The following is an 18,115-nucleotide window of genomic DNA, read 5'->3' on the forward strand; positions in this document are numbered from 1 at the left end:
GAGACAAGGTCTTAGGATTCGCCCCCTCTTTTTAGTCATGGCGGATATAGGGGCGGTCTGAGTGGAAAAGTGCAGAATAAACTGCTGGTAATAGTTTGCAAAGTCGAGGAACCACTGGTTGACTTTAATTCCCATAGGATGAGGCCATTTAAAGATGGAAAACACTTTTAGGGTCCATTTTCAATCCCGTGTTGGAGATGTCATAGCCAAGGAAGGGAAGAGATGTCCGCTCGAAGAGACATTTCTTAAACTTGGCATATAAGCGATTCTCCCTAAAGGCCACTTTACACACAGAGATAAATCTTTGGCAGATCTGTGGTTGCAGTGAAATCATGGACATATTGTTCCATTTGTACACAGCCACAAACCTGCCACTGATTGTCCACAATTTCACTGCAACCACAGATCTGCCAAAGATTTATCTGTGTGTGTAAAGTGGCCTTTAGTCTCTGCAAGATTAGTCGAACATTCCTCCTTTGAGTAGTCATGTCAGGAGAGAAGACCAGGATATCATCCAGATAAACTACCGAACAAGTGTACAGGAGATCCCAGAAAATATACGTATTTCACCAGTTCCTGGAAGACTGCTGGGGCAGTACTCATAGTGCCTGTCCGTGGTGTTAAAGGTGGTCTTCCATTAATTTCCCTGTCATATGTGGACCAAGTTGCAGGCTTCATGAAGGTTGAGCTTGGTGAAATACATGCTCCTCTGAGGCAGTCAAACAGTGCAGGATAAGAGGAAGAGGGTATTTGTTTTTTACCGTAATCTGATTTGCAAGCTTCTGTTGTACTCCGACCAGTTGGGTAGCATGGGTGCCAGCGGGATCCATAGCCTATTCAAATTGTCATGCACGGGAACACAGATGAGGAGGGAATGGGTCCACGCCCTGCTCAGCCACTGAGTCTTCACTACAACCTCCAGAGGTGGAAGCACGTTCACACGTGGATAAGTGACCGTCAGGAGGCAGCACTGGGGATCCCGATACCTCAGCAGCTGGCGCCACAGGAGCCAGAGTGGATGAGGCAGAGGTTGGTGTGGTCCGGAACAGGCTAGTTCTGGTGGTCACAGGCAGGTAGTAGGGCCTTGCAGGGACTGTAGAACACAGGATGTCACAGATGGATACATGGACATAACTAGAGAGAACAGAGACAGAATCACAAGCCAATACGGAATGCGGGTTAGAGAACGGGGACCTAACAGCTATCATGAGCAGACTAGCTACGGGGACCAATATACTAAAATACTCCGGCACACTAATATGAATAATGAAAAGTGCAAATTGGTGCTCAAAAATGTATATTTTATTTTGGTATATTCATGGAAGACATTGTCCAACGTTTCAACCCTGTGGGTCTTTATCAAGGACTTTTGTCTAATTTTATGAAATACAGAAAAAAGAAAATAAGGTTATTAAACAAAATAACAAACATAGTTACATCAGAGAATCTGCAATGATAAGGTACCTTAGGACAAAAGTCCTTGATAAAGACTCACAGGGTTGAAACGTTGGACAATGTCTTCCATGAATATACCAAAATAAAATATACATTTTTGAGCACCAATTTGCACTTTTCATTATTCATATTAGTGTGCCGGAGTATTTTTGTATATTGACTTCCTTTTTCTCCAGAGCACCTGATTCATGATAGTTGAGCCAGGTTTAACCCTTCTATATAGCTACGGGGACCCACTGAACAGGCACCTCCCAATGGTGGAGGGTGCCTTATATACAAAATACCTGTAGGAGCAATAAGGAGAAACTTCTGGGTTAGGTCGCCTTTTAAGAAAAGGGGAGGCAGCACTGTCGTGCCCTAAGCATGCTACGATGCATATGTGGGCCTAAGGAGCCAGAGGACAGGCCAGGCCGCAGGGAGGAGGTGGGAGCAGTGGGACGTCAGCGCTTCTGCAATGCAGGAAGCGTAAATTCCCGTGGAGCTGCGGAGGTGACCTGGGGCCGCAGGGCAGGACAGGGGGAACAAGGACAGGAGATGTCAGCAGACCATGGCGTCAGCGCGCCAGGACAGGGAGCACCGATGACAACACAAATAGTCAATGAAGCGACTCCACATACGGACAGGAAGGCAGGACAGTTTGCATGGTCAGGTCCAGTGATTACTAAAGGGTCCACGCACTCCTACCCAGTGATTATTAAAGGGTCCACAAGCTCACATCCAGTGACTACTAAGGGTCCACACACTCACATCCAGTGAGTACTAAGGTTCCACATGCTCATATCCAGTGACTGCTAAGGGTTCCACACGCTCACGTCCAGTGGTTATCAGTGTCCACACCCTCACGTCCATTGGTTATCCGTGTCCACACCCTTACGTCCAGTGGTTATCAGTGTCCACACCCTCACGTCCAGTGGTTATCAGTGTCCACATACTCACGTCCAGTGGTTATCCTTATCCACACCCTCACGTCCAGTGGTTATCAGTGTCCACACCCTCACGTCCAGTGGTTATCAGTGTCCACACCCTCACGTCCAGTGGTTATCAGTGTCCACACCCTCACGTCCAGTGGTTATCAGTGTCCAATAAGTTAGGACCCTGCTACACCAAATCGGTGCTCTGGAGAAAAATAGTTATATGTAGGAAAGAACTCCGGCACTCTGAATACCCCAGTAAGAGACTTAAACGAATATAATGTTCAAAATGATTTTTTATTCAAAGAAAAAAGAGTCCATAAATAAACGTTTTCGACCTAATTCGGTCTTCTTCTGAAAGGACTTATCCTAGGTACCGATGGAGATGCAGAAAAAACAACGATCCTCCTGTATGAAAACCTCCTTTATGAATCCACCGTATCAAAACGGACCTGATATCGCAGAAGAAAATCCTTGTCTGCTATGCTGAAAAATTTTTTTTGAAAAAATGTTTTTCTTTGATTGAGGGTGTTTACTAATAATATCCTAATAGCCTGACGGGAAAATGACTTTACCACGTGTTTAAGTCAATCAGCTCTTCACCACGGTATCAAAGATATAAAGATCAATTGCCTTTGGGACTATTCAATGACACAAATTCAGAATGCCGTCCTATGATTATCCAAAATTGGATGTCTTAAATGAGGTTGGTTTAGGCAATACTAGGCAAATAGAGGAAATCCCTTACGATTATATTGCAAAGCAGACATATGTGTGTAGGGAAATGCTCCGTGGACTGCAGTCCACGGAGCATTTCCCTACACACATATGTCTGCTTTGCAATATAATCGTAAGGGATTTCCTCTATTTGCCTAGTATTGCCTAAACCAACCTCATTTAAGACATCCAATTTTGGATAATCATAGGACGGCATTCTGAATTTGTGTCATTGAATAGTCCCAAAGGCAATTGATCTTTATATCTTTGATACCGTGGTGAAGAGCTGATTGACTTAAACACGTGGTAAAGTCATTTTCCCATCAGGCTATTAGGATATTATTAGTAAACACCCTCAATCAAAGAAAAACATTTTTTCAAAAAAAATTTTTCAGCATAGCAGACAAGGATTTTCTTCTGCGATATCAGGTCCGTTTTGATACGGTGGATTCATAAAGGAGGTTTTCATACAGGAGGATCGTTGTTTTTTCTGCATCTCCATCGGTACCTAGGATAAGTCCTTTCAGAAGAAGACCGAATTAGGTCGAAAACGTTTATTTATGGACTCTTTTTTCTTTGAATAAAAAATCATTTTGAACATTATATTCGTTTAAGTCTCTTACTGGGGTATTCAGAGTGCCGGAGTTATCAGTGTCCACACCCTCACGTCCAGTGGTTATCAGTGTCCACACCCTCACGTCCAGTGGTTATCAGTGTCCACACCCTCACGTCCAGTGGTTATCAGTGTCCACACCCTCACGTCCAGTGGTTATCAGTGTCCACACCCTCACGTCCAGTGGTTATCAGTGTCCACACCCTCACGTCCAGTGGTTATCAGTATCCACACCCTCACATCAAGTGGTTATCAGTGTTTTCACCCTCACGTCAAGTGGTTATCAGTATCCACACCCTCACATCCAGAGATTATGAATGTCCAATCACTCATATTCCGTGGTTATCAGTGTCCACACCCTCACATCTAGTGGTTATCAGTGTCCACACACTCACATTCTGTGGTTATCATAGGGTCCACACATTCACATCCAGTGGTTATCAGCATCCACACATCCAGTGGTCATCAGTGTCCACACGCTCACATTCAGTGGTTATCAGTATCCACACACTTACATCCCGTGGATATCAGTGTCCACACGCTCACATTCCGTGGTTATTGTAGGGTCCACATACTCACACCCAGTAGAACTTACTTTGTGCTTCATGCTGATCAGTTTCTGCTCCAAGTCTCTGGTTTCACGAGCTCCTTCCAACACTTTTTGATGGACCTAAACATACAGAATACATGAAGAACTTTTCTAGGACTCTAAGGACCTCATTCCCAGAACTAGAGAGATCTCATTTCCTAATCTACAAGGACTTCATCTCCCACAGACCTTTCCACTACACTCACCTGGGCCGCCAGCCCCTTCCGATAGTCGTCCAGGTTGTGCAGCACCGCATGACTCTGTGCCAGAAAACCGGCCTGAGCGTCGATCAGCTGCAGCATCTGGAATGAAGCAATGAATGATATACCAGTGCAGAAGTTCTGCTTCACCCCAGTAAGAGGAACTGTGCCCCATAACAATATCCCCTGGATTACTGGTGACCTCCCAGCACAGCCCTTCCCTTAAACACAGCCCTCAGTATTACACTACACACCATTACGTCCATCTCATGCCACTATACAGACTGAGGGATCATTCCTGGGGCCCGACCCTTATTCCACTCATCCAGACCCCTCATATATATATATATATATATATACCCCTCTGATCTCCAGAACTTCCCAATTAAACTCACAAATTCCAGAATATCGAATTTCTTCTTCCCTTGGATGACATTAATCTGATTGAGAAAATAGGAAAAAGTGCAAATGAGAGGAGAAGAGACTGTTCAGGTACTGACAATAAGAGGAGGCGAGACAGTCTGGGTACTGACGATGAGAGGAGGCGAGACAGTCTGGGTACTGACAATAAGAGGAGGAGAGACAGTCCGGGTACTGACGATGAGAGGAGGAGAGACAGTCTGGGTACTGACGATGAGAGGAGGCGAGACAGTCCGGGTACTGACGATGAGAGGAGGAGAGACAGTCGGGGTACTGACGATGAGAGGAGGAGAGACAGTCCGGGTACTGACGCTGAGAGAAGGAGAGACAGTCTGGGTACTGACGATAAGAGGAGGTGAGACAGTCTGGGTACTGATGAGTGGAGGAGAGATAGTCTGGGTACTGATAATGAGGGGAGGCGAGACAGTCCGGGTACTGACGCTGAGAGGAGGAGAGACAGTCGGGGTACTGACGATGAGAGGAGGAGAGACAGTCCGGGTACTGACGATGAGAGGAGGAGAGACAGTCGGGGTACTGACAATGAGAGGAGGAGAGACAGTCGGGGTACTGACGATGAGAGGAGGCGAGACAGTCCGGGTACTGATGAGTGGAGGAGAGATAGTCTGGGTACTGATAATGAGGGGAGGCGAGACAGTCCGGGTACTGATGATGAGAGGAGGAGAGACAGTCCGGGTACTGACGCTGAGAGGAGGAGAGACAGTCGGGGTACTGACGATGAGAGGAGGAGAGACAGTCCGGGTACTGACGATGAGAGGAAGCGAGGCAGTCCGAGTATTGATGATGAGAGGAGGCGAGACAGTCAGGGTACTGACTGTGTGTGAGAATGAGAGGAGGCGAGACAGTCTGGGTACTGACAGTGTGTGAGAATGCAGAGGAGGTGGTCATCATGGGGTCTCACCTGCAGTGTGTAGTCCAGTACCCGCTCTCTGAACACTCTACGAGACATCTGCACAGCCGAGGACGCCTCCTGTATCTCCTGAGCCTTCTTACGAGACATTTCTGAATTATGATTCAGCGCACTCTCTAGGCCCTCTCTGCAGCGCTCTAACTCCTTGCGACTTTCTTTGAACGATCGTAGGTCTCTAAGAAAGAGGCAAACATTAACTGGAGCGCTGGATGTGAAGAATAGTGAGTGCAGCTCCGGAGGTGACTGTAGGATAAGACACAATGTAATAGCAGAATAGTGACTGCAGCTCTGGAGGTGACTGTAGCATAAGACACGATGTAAAGAATAGTGACTGCAGCTCTGGAGGAGACTGTAGCATAAGACACGATATAATGAATAGTGACTGCAGCTCTGGAGGTGACTGGAGGAGAAGTGTGAGAGAATATATTCCATTTGGTTCTTATAGTTTCTATTTTGTCCTATAGCTAATGATGTCATAATGTTCATCTAGCACTGATGGGCGGGGAAGTTTCACATTTCCATTCACGCCCCTTTTGTTCTTATTGGTGCATAGTTCAGATTGACAAGTACTGTGACCCTATATAAACTGGTTACATGCACTAATAAAGGAGAATTCTTTGAGTACACCACAAAGCAGTGTGTGCTGTATTGACTTCCCGAGTACTCATAAGACAAATCTTATTAATTTGGAGTTCCAGAGGCATTGAAGGAGTGGATTTCGCTCACAGAATTTGGTGCCTGAAACTCGGAACAGACTGCATTATACGATCCGGATGTCGATTGAGTCGATGTTTTATAAACAGGAATGCTAAAAGCTGCAGCATAAGGTAAGAAGCTTATTCTCTAATTGATTTATCTCAAAATCCAGGTGAGTTATTTTGCATTAAATAATCTGGTCTAAAACTGGGAAAAGTTACCTATGCCGTTGTGAACTGCGTGTATGTTATGAGATTCATGTGTAAGGGTGAAACATAGTGGTAGTTTTACTTGGAGGATTGTTAGATTCACTGTGATGTGTTTGGTTCTTGTGTTTGATCAACTCAATAGGGTGGATCTTGTAGTCCATTTTACTGGTTGTATGGTAGGATTGTGTCTGTGTGACTGCCTGCAATCCATGTAGGGCTTTAAGTGGCTTTGGTGACCGGTGTATCATATTTTTATGAATATTATATAATCTTGGCTGTGGTGCCTACCTGCATAGAAAATGTGTGCTAGCCCTGATACAACGCTGAGGAAGCTTGTGGAGCAAGTATGGAGGCTTTCCATAGTAAATGGATACAGAAACCCAAATAAACACAGGAAGAAGAAGGGTGTTTAGATAATGGGAAGAAATGGACTGCAAAAGAATATTAAATGCTGAGATTCCCCTAGATGGGGGTAGTCTGAGGTGTTCAGTTAAAATGGCTGAGAACAAGCATGGTGAGAAGACAAAGAATGAGCTACAGGAAGTGGGGGAGGGGTGAAATATCCAGAAACCATGTGTTGTGTGAATGTTTGGAGGATGGACTGGAAAGACTTCGACAGAACCATCAGTACCTTCATCTATAATGGACCAGGACCATGGATGTGCACAGTATATATAAAGTACAGACTATAGACGGGAAAAGATAATTGTTCAACTTGTAGTTTGTTCAGATGTAAGGTCCGAATTCTCCGACCATCCTCTAACAAAGAGCCATGTGGTAGCTGGAGAAGCCATATACCATCTCCTTATATCTCTAGACTTGTGGTGAAGCTAAGAAACTCAACAAAAAGAGGACTAAATATCCTCCATAATTTAAGATACTCACAGCAGGATAAAGCAGTGGTGAACTGCCAAGGCCAAAAAACTAATGCACTACCAGGATGCAACCAGACCCCCAATAGATGGAGGCTTCACAGGTGCCAGAGGAGCAAATCACTCACACAACTCCAAAACATACCTCCATCTATTGGGGGTCTGGTTGCATCCTGGTAGTGCATTCGTTTTTTGGCCTGAGCAGTTCACCACTGCTTTATCCTGCTGTGAGAAGCTAAGAAACTGCAACAACTGACTAAGACATGAGGTATTGCCCAAACTAAAAGACTGAATACTAAATGATTAAGTCATTATACTGGAACGGTTTACTAAATATAAGACATGTTCCCTTATTCAGACAAATCCAGTCTGCAGGTCAGATAGAGCTGTAGGGTGAAACCTGAGCAATTTGCAGATTGAAAGTGAGATGTGACTGCACGTATTAATAAAGAAATATTTGGGAGTCGGGACAGTCATAAAGAATATCTAAATTAGCAGGTATTGTATTGAGTATTTGCAGACCTGCAGCATTGGATCTGACAGATTAGAGGGAGCAGTAAAAATAAGCTAAATGACGAACCTCAGAGGAAGATGTGACGATGAAATAGATATGTTGCCATTTGGGGCTAAATCGAATAGATCTGAAGAGATGCATGTTTTCAATGGCCTTGGTGAATGAAATAAAACCTAACAGGGAGGGGCTAGTTAACTTGTGTCTTGAAGAAGGAGGGTTTATTTTGTTTTTTTTTTGTTTTTTTTTTTTTTAAATACCTTTTTGCAATCGGATAAGGGGGGAGAAGGACCTGATTCAAACTTGGAACAAAAGCCGGTACTTTTTTTTACCTTACAGAGCCGGGGGGGGGGGGAGAGAGCAGCTTCCACCAAAATGGCTGAAAGTACATGGTCCTATCATCTGTTACAATCTATAGGCCAACAGAAGAAAAAAAAAGAAAGTGCCCTTTAGATACAAGTTTTCCCTACATTTAACAATTCATTGTAAATTATTTTTCCTCACCTTAAGAAATTGGGAAAAAGTAATTAACAATAGTTTTTTTTATTTTACTGATTTTACTACAATTAATAAATTAATTTTGGACACATTTAGATTTCTTAATAGATACTGGAGTAGGGAAGTCTGTTTATTCAAATAGTTTTTTATGGGAAATCATCAGAGCATTTTATGGTGATTTACTTGGAAAAATCATTTTTTATTCCATACATCTGTTCCCAGACAGCCAGTAATTATTTGTTTTAGGGGGTTTTTTTCTGCCTTCATGGACATAAAGAGGTTAAAGTATACATGAACAGTATTATCACAAGGTGCCCACAATTCACTAATATGTCCTCAATTTTGCAGACATGGACTCCTCCATATCCGGAGGTTGTACTGCATAGGTTATAATATTTGTTATTAATAATCTAGTTTATTAATAGTATTAAAAATCTAGTTTAAAGTATGTGGATAATTTATGACATTCTGTCTTTAGGACATCAAATGTCTTGAGTCATCTATTTTCCTTTTGTATTTCCCTGCAGAGAACAAACTACAGTTCTGTCAGTATAGGGTAGTCTATAGAGGAAAGAAAGATTACAATACAGAAGCCTAAATTGCCCCAAAATTATTGTTTGTAGAGGAGACCTGTGGCTTATTATCCAGGTAGCCTGGACCTGTCACCAGGACTACATCTCTTGTATCAGAGCCATTTTTGTGGTACAAGCCAAGGTTGAAAAGGCCACAGAAATGGTTTTCCATTACAAAGTTACAGATAATATAAATTTATGGTGTTAGTTAGGTACAATCCAGACACAATGTGACTTTCTTATGCCCCAAATGTAGAACTCAAGTGGCACACAGAATCCAGTTATGCTTTGAATAGTGGATTCAAAAAGGTGGGAAGGATAATGTGGAACAGCAGACATACATACATCTCATGAATGCTCTGAGGCAACAAGAAACGGCAGGATTTGAACATGTCTTGGATAACCCCATTGCTAATGCAGTTTTTGAGTTTTTCTGTAGATGGATCCAGATACCAAGATGCTGGTCAATTCTACGCTGGATATGCTGAGGTTACACAACATGAGTTAATAAAAGTCAAACCACTACCTCCTCTCCCATCGGTATATGAGGCGGAAATAAAGATAATCACCGTAGCGTGTAGATCAGAAAGGGTAAGATGGTCAAATGTGTATATAGGCAGCAGATCTTTCCTAATGTCACATAAGAAAACCTATAAAGACCATAGAATGCATGTGAGCCCGGATAGAGGCTTTCCTGTTATCAAATGAGCCTGGCATAGGGAAGATAAAGCTCACACCTGAGCTGACACTGATGGAGCCAGAGGAGATGTTTGTACAGATGCAGCCAAAAAGGAAGCAGAGAACAGGCCTAGAGTTGAGAGTCTTACCAAGACAGACCAGCACCTCAGTGGCACCTGTCACTTCCGTAACATCTGTCACTCCTCATGTTCTTAAATCCCTACAGAAACAAGCAGTTCCACAAGGAACAGAGTGTGAGATGCAGGGGGCCAGCTGACTGAGGAAGGTCTGTGGATAAAGGGCGGTAAGCTTTCTGTGCCATGAGTTCTCTAGGTAATGATTGCCCAGGTAAGCCATGGACTAACACATCTGACAAAGACAGTTATAAGTGTGGTGGTGGACAAGGTATGGGTGACACCAGGGTTCAGTATCCAGGTGGTCAGACACCCCCAGTCTTGTAAGAAGTGTGCTTAATACAAGGTAAAAAAAAACTGTAAAGACCTCGCAGAAACACCCCTCGTCTGCTCTACTGCTCCAGAGATTGCAGATTGATCATAAACACCTATCAAGAGTAGGTTACCATGAGTCTGTTCGTATTATTCCTTAATAACAGGGTCAGTACCGCATCACTGGCGCATAGCAAATGTGGTGCAGTATTCAAAAAGGGGACAAAAACTGAGCCAGGAAATTATAGGCCGGTAAGTTTAACCTCTACGGTTGGTAAAATCCTTGAGGGTTTCTTCAGAGATGCTATACTGGAGTATCTCAAGAAAAATAACCTCATGACAGAGGATCAACATGGGTTTATGAGGGATCGATCCTGTCAAACTAATTTGATCGGCTTCTATGAAGAGGTAAGTTCAAGCCTGGACCAGGGAAATGCAGTGGATGTTGTGTATATGGACTTTTCAAAAGCTTTTGATACGGTGCCACACAAAAGGTTGGTACATAAAATGAGAATAATGGGGATAGGTGAAAATGTGTAACTGGGTTAAAAACTGGCTCAGTGATAGGAAACAAAGGGTGGTTATTAATGGTACGTACTCGGACTGGGTCTCAGTTCATAGTGGGGTACCACAAGGGTCAGTATTGGGCCCGCTTCTTTTCAACATATTTATAAATGACCTTGTTGGGGGCATGCGGAGTAGAATTTCAATATTTGCAGATGATACTAAACTCTGCAGAGTAATCAATACAGAGGAGGATAATTTTATATTACAGGGAGATTTATGTAAATTGGAGGATTGGGCTGAGAAGTGGCAATTGAAGTTTAATGTAGATAAATGTAAGGTCATGCACTTGGGTAGAGGAAATAACATTTATGATTATGTACTTAATTGTAGAACACTGGGTAAAACAGACACAGAAAAAGACTTGTGTGTATGGGGGGATGGTAAACTTCACTTTAGTGGCCAGTGTCAGGCAGCTGCTGCCAGGGCTAATAAAATAATGGGATGTATTAAAAGAGGTAGAAGTGTTCATGAAAAAAATATAGTTCTACCTCTGTACAAGTCACTAGTGCGACCACACTTATATACTGTGTACAATTCTGGTCACCGATATATAAGAAGGACATAGCTGAACTGGAGAGGGTGCAGAGAAGAGCCACCAAGATTATTAGAGGAATGGGGGGGCTGCAACACCAAGACAGGAAAAACGAAGGCTTAGGGGGGATCTAATCACAATGTATAAATATATGAGGGGACAGTACAGAGACCTTTCCAAAGATCTTTTTACACCTAGGCCTGCGACTGGAAGACGGGGGCATCCGCTACGTCTTGAGGAAAGAAGATTTAATCATAATCACAGACGAGGATTCTTTACTGTACGAGCAGTGAGACTATGGAGCTCTCTGCCGCATGATGTTGTAATGAGTGATTCACTACTAACATTAAGCAGAGCCTGGATGCCTTTCTTGAAAAATGTAATATTAGCAGTTATGTATATTAGATTTTATGACAGGGTATTGATCCAGGGAACTAGTCTGATTGCCGGATGTGGACGAAGGAAGGACATTTTTTCCCCATTGGAACTTGTTTGCCACATTGGTTTTTTTTTGCCTTCCTCTGGATCAACATGTTAGGCTACGGGGTGAACTAGATGGACTTAGAGTCTCCCTTCAACCTTAAAACTATGATACTATGATACTATGATTATGTGAACTTCTTTCCAGGATTGATCTGAGGCATTTCCAGTGCAGAAAACTACATTATAGAGATTATAGTATCTGGGAATTAGTGGCTTTCTATACTCCTCGCCATCCACAGAGCAGTGGGAAGGTGAAAAGCCTGAATGGGACATTAAATTAACAATCCAGAAGATAAAGGTGGAGACTGGCAAGTCATGGAACAAATGATTGATTTCTTTCCTTCTTAATAAATAGGTCTCCACATAAGACATTTTTTGGTTTAGCTCCTAGCACGGGATTATATTTCCCACAGATACTTCAGATATACAGTGTGAAATCCTGACCAGCGATGTATGAGTCTTATGTAAGTGACTAATTAGTGTGATAAACAGGAGTATTCTCCAATTCCAGATCCTAAATCATTGCCAGTAGCACATGGAGTCAAGCCAGGAGACCGGGTGATCCTAAAAAGACAAGTGAGAAAGAGCCATGAGTCAAGATGAGAGGGGACGATCCAGCTTCTCCTGACCACAGAAACTTCCATGAAGCTTGAGGGAAAACCCATCTGGAGACAACAGCCGCTGTAAAGAGAGTCATGAGAGTCACAACACACATAGTGCTGGACTATCTCACATAGGACCTTATGGAAAATTTCTAGATTGGGGCTTATATACGATATATGGGATTTTGCCAAAATAAGGGAGTGGTGGTTACAGGAACACGACACAAATAAGGGCTCATGGTGGAAAAACATTATCTGACCTGAAGCGGGCAATTACTGTAGTTCAAGGGTTTAAGTGACTTTTAAGGATAACACAAACCTGTATATAACTGGTTTTGTCTTATTTGTTGGTATTTGTAGCCATAAAAGTGTTACTCTGTGATACTGAAGGTACAGTGATACCTCGGTTTCTTTGATAATCCGTCTTAATACAATCAATGACAACGGAAACATATATTTCCATAGGAATCAATGTAAATCCAATTAATTCGTTTTAGAAAGTAAATTACATACAAAAAACACATTTTATAGAGAAGAGTTTAATACCAAAAACAATAAGAAATATAAAATGAATCTAAAAGGAATATTAAATGAATATAAAACACTAATGTAAAGAACAAATACATGTTTTCTTACATTTCTTACATACATTTTGATACTGATTAGCGGGTGACACTCACAAAACCCACACAGAGACGGAGAAGGCGTGGATCCCCCTGTGTTGTCACAAAATTAGCAGCTTGGTCACGTGGGCATGCTGACAAAAGCAAGCCAAAACCGAGGCAATCAACGAAGACCGAGGCAATCATCGAAAACCGAGAATCATCAAAAACAGAGGCAATCAACAAAAACCGAGGCAATCAACGAAAACCAAAAAAATCAACAAAAACCGAGGCAATCAACGAAAGGTGAGGCAATCAACGAAACCCAAGGCAATCATCGAAAACCGAGGCAATCATCGAAACCCAAGGCAATCATCGAAAACCGAGGCAATCATCGAAAACCGAAGCAATCATCGAAACCCAAGGCAATCAACAAAAACTGAGGCAATTATCGAAAACCGAGGCAATCATCAAAAACCGAGGCAATCAACGAAAACTGAGGCAATCAACGAAAACCGAGGCAATCAACGAAAACCGAGGCAATCAACAAAAACTGAGGCAATCATTGAAAAACCGAGGCAATCATCGAAACCCAAGGCAATCATCGAAAACCGAAGCAATCATCGAAACCCAAGGCAATCATCGAAAACCGAGGCAATCATCGAAAACCGAGGCAATCATCGAAACCCAATGCAATCATCGAAATCCGAGGCAATCAAAGAAAACCGAGGCAATCAAGAAAACCAAGGCAATCAAAAACCGAGGCAATCAACGAAAACCGAGGCAATCAACAAAAACCGAGGCAATCATCGAAAGCAGAGGCAATCATCGAAAGCAGAGGCAATCATCGAAAGCAGAGGCAATCATCGAAAGCCGAGGCAATCAATGAAAACTAAGGCAATCATCGAAAACCGAGGCAATCAACAAAAACCGAGGCAATCAACAAAAACCAAGGCAATCAAAGAAAACCGAGGCAATCAACGAAAACCGAGGTACCACTATAATCAGATCCATGTGTAAGGGAAATCCTGACCAAGATCTCCTGGTTGTGGAATACAGAACCGAGACAAGAAGAGATCCCCAGTGTCGTGATATAATAATGTGTATCTGTGACACCCCCTGGACTATCAGGTCGTCACAAGGTACTGCATGAGCTGCCCTTCCGTGCAGTACTCTGCCTCCTTCTTGGTTCTGGGTCCCTAAACTAAATGGTGTTGCCTCCAACAGCAAATCAAACCCTAGAGACACCCTGCCCCACACCCACCAGGCACACCAGTGGACAGCCTGAGTGGAATAGAGTAGCCCATCTGAGGGGTCAGGGAGGGGAGGTGAGGAGTGTAGTTGAAGGAGAGAGGTTGGGAAGTAGTCCTTGAGCTGTGAGGAGCTCAGAGGAAGTCAGGAGTGGTGACTCCTGAAGGAACTGTCTAGGTTACAGACGGTAGTCTGAGCCTAGAGGAGTCAGACCCTCAGTCGCAGGGGATTGTGGTGAGGTGCTTGGACCTGTCAAGGAGGACAGCCGGTAGCCTGGTCCTATCACCGGTTCGGGACCAAAGGCATGACGGGGTACACGGACCCTAGGTCAGGGAGTAGCTTCAGGCAACCCGACAATTCACCTGATGAGAACAGAGCCTTTACGATTGTTCCCACAGGCTCCAGAATCGGGGCATTAGCGCAACGAAGGGGATAGGACACATACAGGCAGCACATCACACATACAGGCAGCACATAACACACACAGGCAGCACATAACACATACAGGCAGCACATAACACATACAGGCAGCACATAACACATACAGGCAGCACATAACACATGCAGGCAGCACATAACACATGCAGGCAGCACATAACACATACAGGCAGCACATAACACATACAGCAAGCACATAACACACACAGGCAGCACATAACACACACAGGCAGCACATAACACACACACAGGCAGCACATAACACACACACAGGCAGCACATAACACACACACAGGCAGCACATAACACACACACAGGCAGCACATAACACACACAGGCAGCACATAACACATACAGGCAGCACATAACACATACAGGCAGCACATAACACATACAGGCAGCACATAACACAGACACAGACAGCACATAACACAGACACAGACAGCACATAACACACACAGGCAGCACATAACACACACAGGCAGCACATAACACAGACAGGCAGCACATAACACATACAGGCAGCACATAACACATACAGGCAGCACATAACACATACAGGCAGCACATAACACAGACAGGCAGCACATAACACATACAGGCAGCACATAACACATACAGGCAGCACATAACACAGACACATACAGCACATAACACACAGGCAGCACATAACACACACAGGCAGCACATAACACACACAGGCAGCACATAACACATACAGGCAGCGCACATAACACATACAGGCAGCACATAACACAGACAGCACATAACACAGACACAGACAGCACATAACACACACAGGCAGCACATAACACAGACAGGCAGCACATAACACATACAGGCAGCACATAACACATACAGGCAGCACATAACACAGACACATACAGCACATAACACACACAGGCAGCACATAACACACACAGGCAGCACATAACAGACACAGAGCACATAACACAGACACAGACAGCACATAACACACACAGGCAGCACAACAGAGCACATAACACAGACAGCACATAACACAGACACAGACAGCACATAACACAGACACAGACAGCACATAACACACACAGGCAGCACATAACACACACAGGCAGCACATAACACAGACAGCACATAACACAGACACAAGACAGCACATAACCACAGACACAGACAGCACATAACACACACAGGCAGCACATAACACAGACAGGCAGCACATAACACATACAGGCAGCACATAACAGACAGGCAGCACATAACACAGACAGCACATAACACAGACAGACAGCACATACAGCACATAACACAGACACAGACAGCACATAACACACACAGGCAGCACATAACACAGACACATACAGCACATAACACACACAGGCAGCACATACACACACAGGCAGCACATAACACACACAGGCAGCACATAACACATACAGGCAGCACATAACACACACAGGCAGCACATAACAGACACAGAGCACATAACACAGACACATAGAGCACATAACACATACAGGCAGCACATAACTCACACAGGCAGCACATAACACAGACACAGACAGCACATAACACATACAGGCAGCACATAACACACAGGCAGCACATAACACATACAGGCAGAACATAACACATACAGGCAGCACATAACACAGACAGCACAGACAGCACATAAGCAACATACACAGGCAGCACATAACACACAGGCAGCACATAACCATACAGGCAAGACACATAACACATACCAGACAGCACATAAACACAGACACAGACAGCACATAACACACACAGGCAGCACATAACACATACAGGCAGCACATAACACAGACACAGGCAGCACATAACACACAGAGCACATAGCACATAGAGCACATAACACAACAGGCAGCACATAACACATACAGGCAGCACATAACACAGACACAGACAGCACATAACACATACAGGCAGCACATAACACACAGGCAGCACATAACACATACAGGCAGAACATAACACATACAGGCAGCACATAACACAGACACAGACAGCACATAACACACAGGCAGCACATAACACATACAGGCAGCACATAACACACACAGGCAGCACATAACACATACAGGCAGCACATAACACATACAGGCAGCACATAACACACAGACAGCACATAACACAGACACAGACAGCACATAACACACACAGGCAGCACATAACACACAGAACAGGCAGCACATAACACATACAGGCAGCACATAACACATACAGGCAGCACATAACATCAGACACATACAGCACATAACACACACAGGCAGCACATAACACACACACAGGCAGCACAGCACATAACAGACACAGGAGCACATAACACAGACACAGACAGCACATAACACATACAGCATAACCAGGCAGCACATAACACAGACAGCACATCACAACAGACACAGACAGCACATAACACAGACACAGACAGCACATAACACACACAGGCAGCACATAACACACAGCAGCACATAACACAACAGGCAGCATAACACATACAGGCAGCACATAACACGACAGCAGCAGCACATAACACACACAGGCAGCACATAACACATACAGGCAGCACATAACATAGACACAGACAGCACATAACAACAGACACAGACAGCACATAACACATACAGGCAGCACATAACCACACAGGCAGCACATAACACAGACACAGACAGCACATAACACATACAGGCAGCACATAACACACACAGGCAGCACATAACACATACAGGCAGACACATAAGCACATACAGGCAGCACATAACACAGACACAGACAGCACATAACACATACAGGCAGCACATAACACATCACAGACAGCACATAACACAGACACAGGCAGCACATAACACATACAGGCAGCACATAACACAGACACAGACACAGACAGCACATAACACACACAGGCAGCACATAACACATACAGGCAGCACATAACACAGACACAGGCAGCACATAACACATACAGGCAGCACATAACACATACAGGCAGCACATAACACAGACACAGACAGCACATAACACACACAGGCAGCACATAACACATACAGGCAGCACATAACACAGACACAGACAGCACATACAACACATACAGGCAAGCACATAACACAACACAGGCAGCACATAACACAACACAGCAGACAAGCACAGAGCACATAACACATACAGGCAGCACATAACAGACAGACAGCAGCACATAACACAGACAGGCAGGCCATAACAACAGACAGGCAGCACATAACACATACAGGCAGCACATAACACAGACAGGCAGCACATAACACATACAGGCAGCACATAACACACTACAGGCAGCACATAACAC

The 18,115-nt window shown here is 44.0% G+C and overlaps 1 protein-coding gene across 2 annotated transcripts in view; it reads right to left on the bottom strand.

Annotated features, from left to right (window-relative positions):
- Positions 1 to 18,115, bottom strand: part of ACAP1 (ArfGAP with coiled-coil, ankyrin repeat and PH domains 1) — a 417,361-nt gene that overhangs the window by 170,733 nt on the left and 228,513 nt on the right. For both annotated transcript variants that reach the window (XM_075346777.1, XM_075346776.1), the window contains exons 6-9: positions 5,825 to 6,008; positions 4,881 to 4,925; positions 4,492 to 4,587; positions 4,292 to 4,366 (exon numbers count right to left, since the gene is read on the bottom strand). In XM_075346777.1, coding sequence (XP_075202892.1) covers positions 4,292 to 4,366; positions 4,492 to 4,587; positions 4,881 to 4,925; positions 5,825 to 6,008 — 400 coding nt within the window. The remainder of the gene's footprint in view (positions 1 to 4,291; positions 4,367 to 4,491; positions 4,588 to 4,880; positions 4,926 to 5,824; positions 6,009 to 18,115) is intronic.

The sequence above is a fragment of the Anomaloglossus baeobatrachus genome, chromosome 4 (genome assembly GCF_048569485.1).
Source record: "Anomaloglossus baeobatrachus isolate aAnoBae1 chromosome 4, aAnoBae1.hap1, whole genome shotgun sequence".
NCBI lineage: Eukaryota > Metazoa > Chordata > Amphibia > Anura > Aromobatidae > Anomaloglossus > Anomaloglossus baeobatrachus.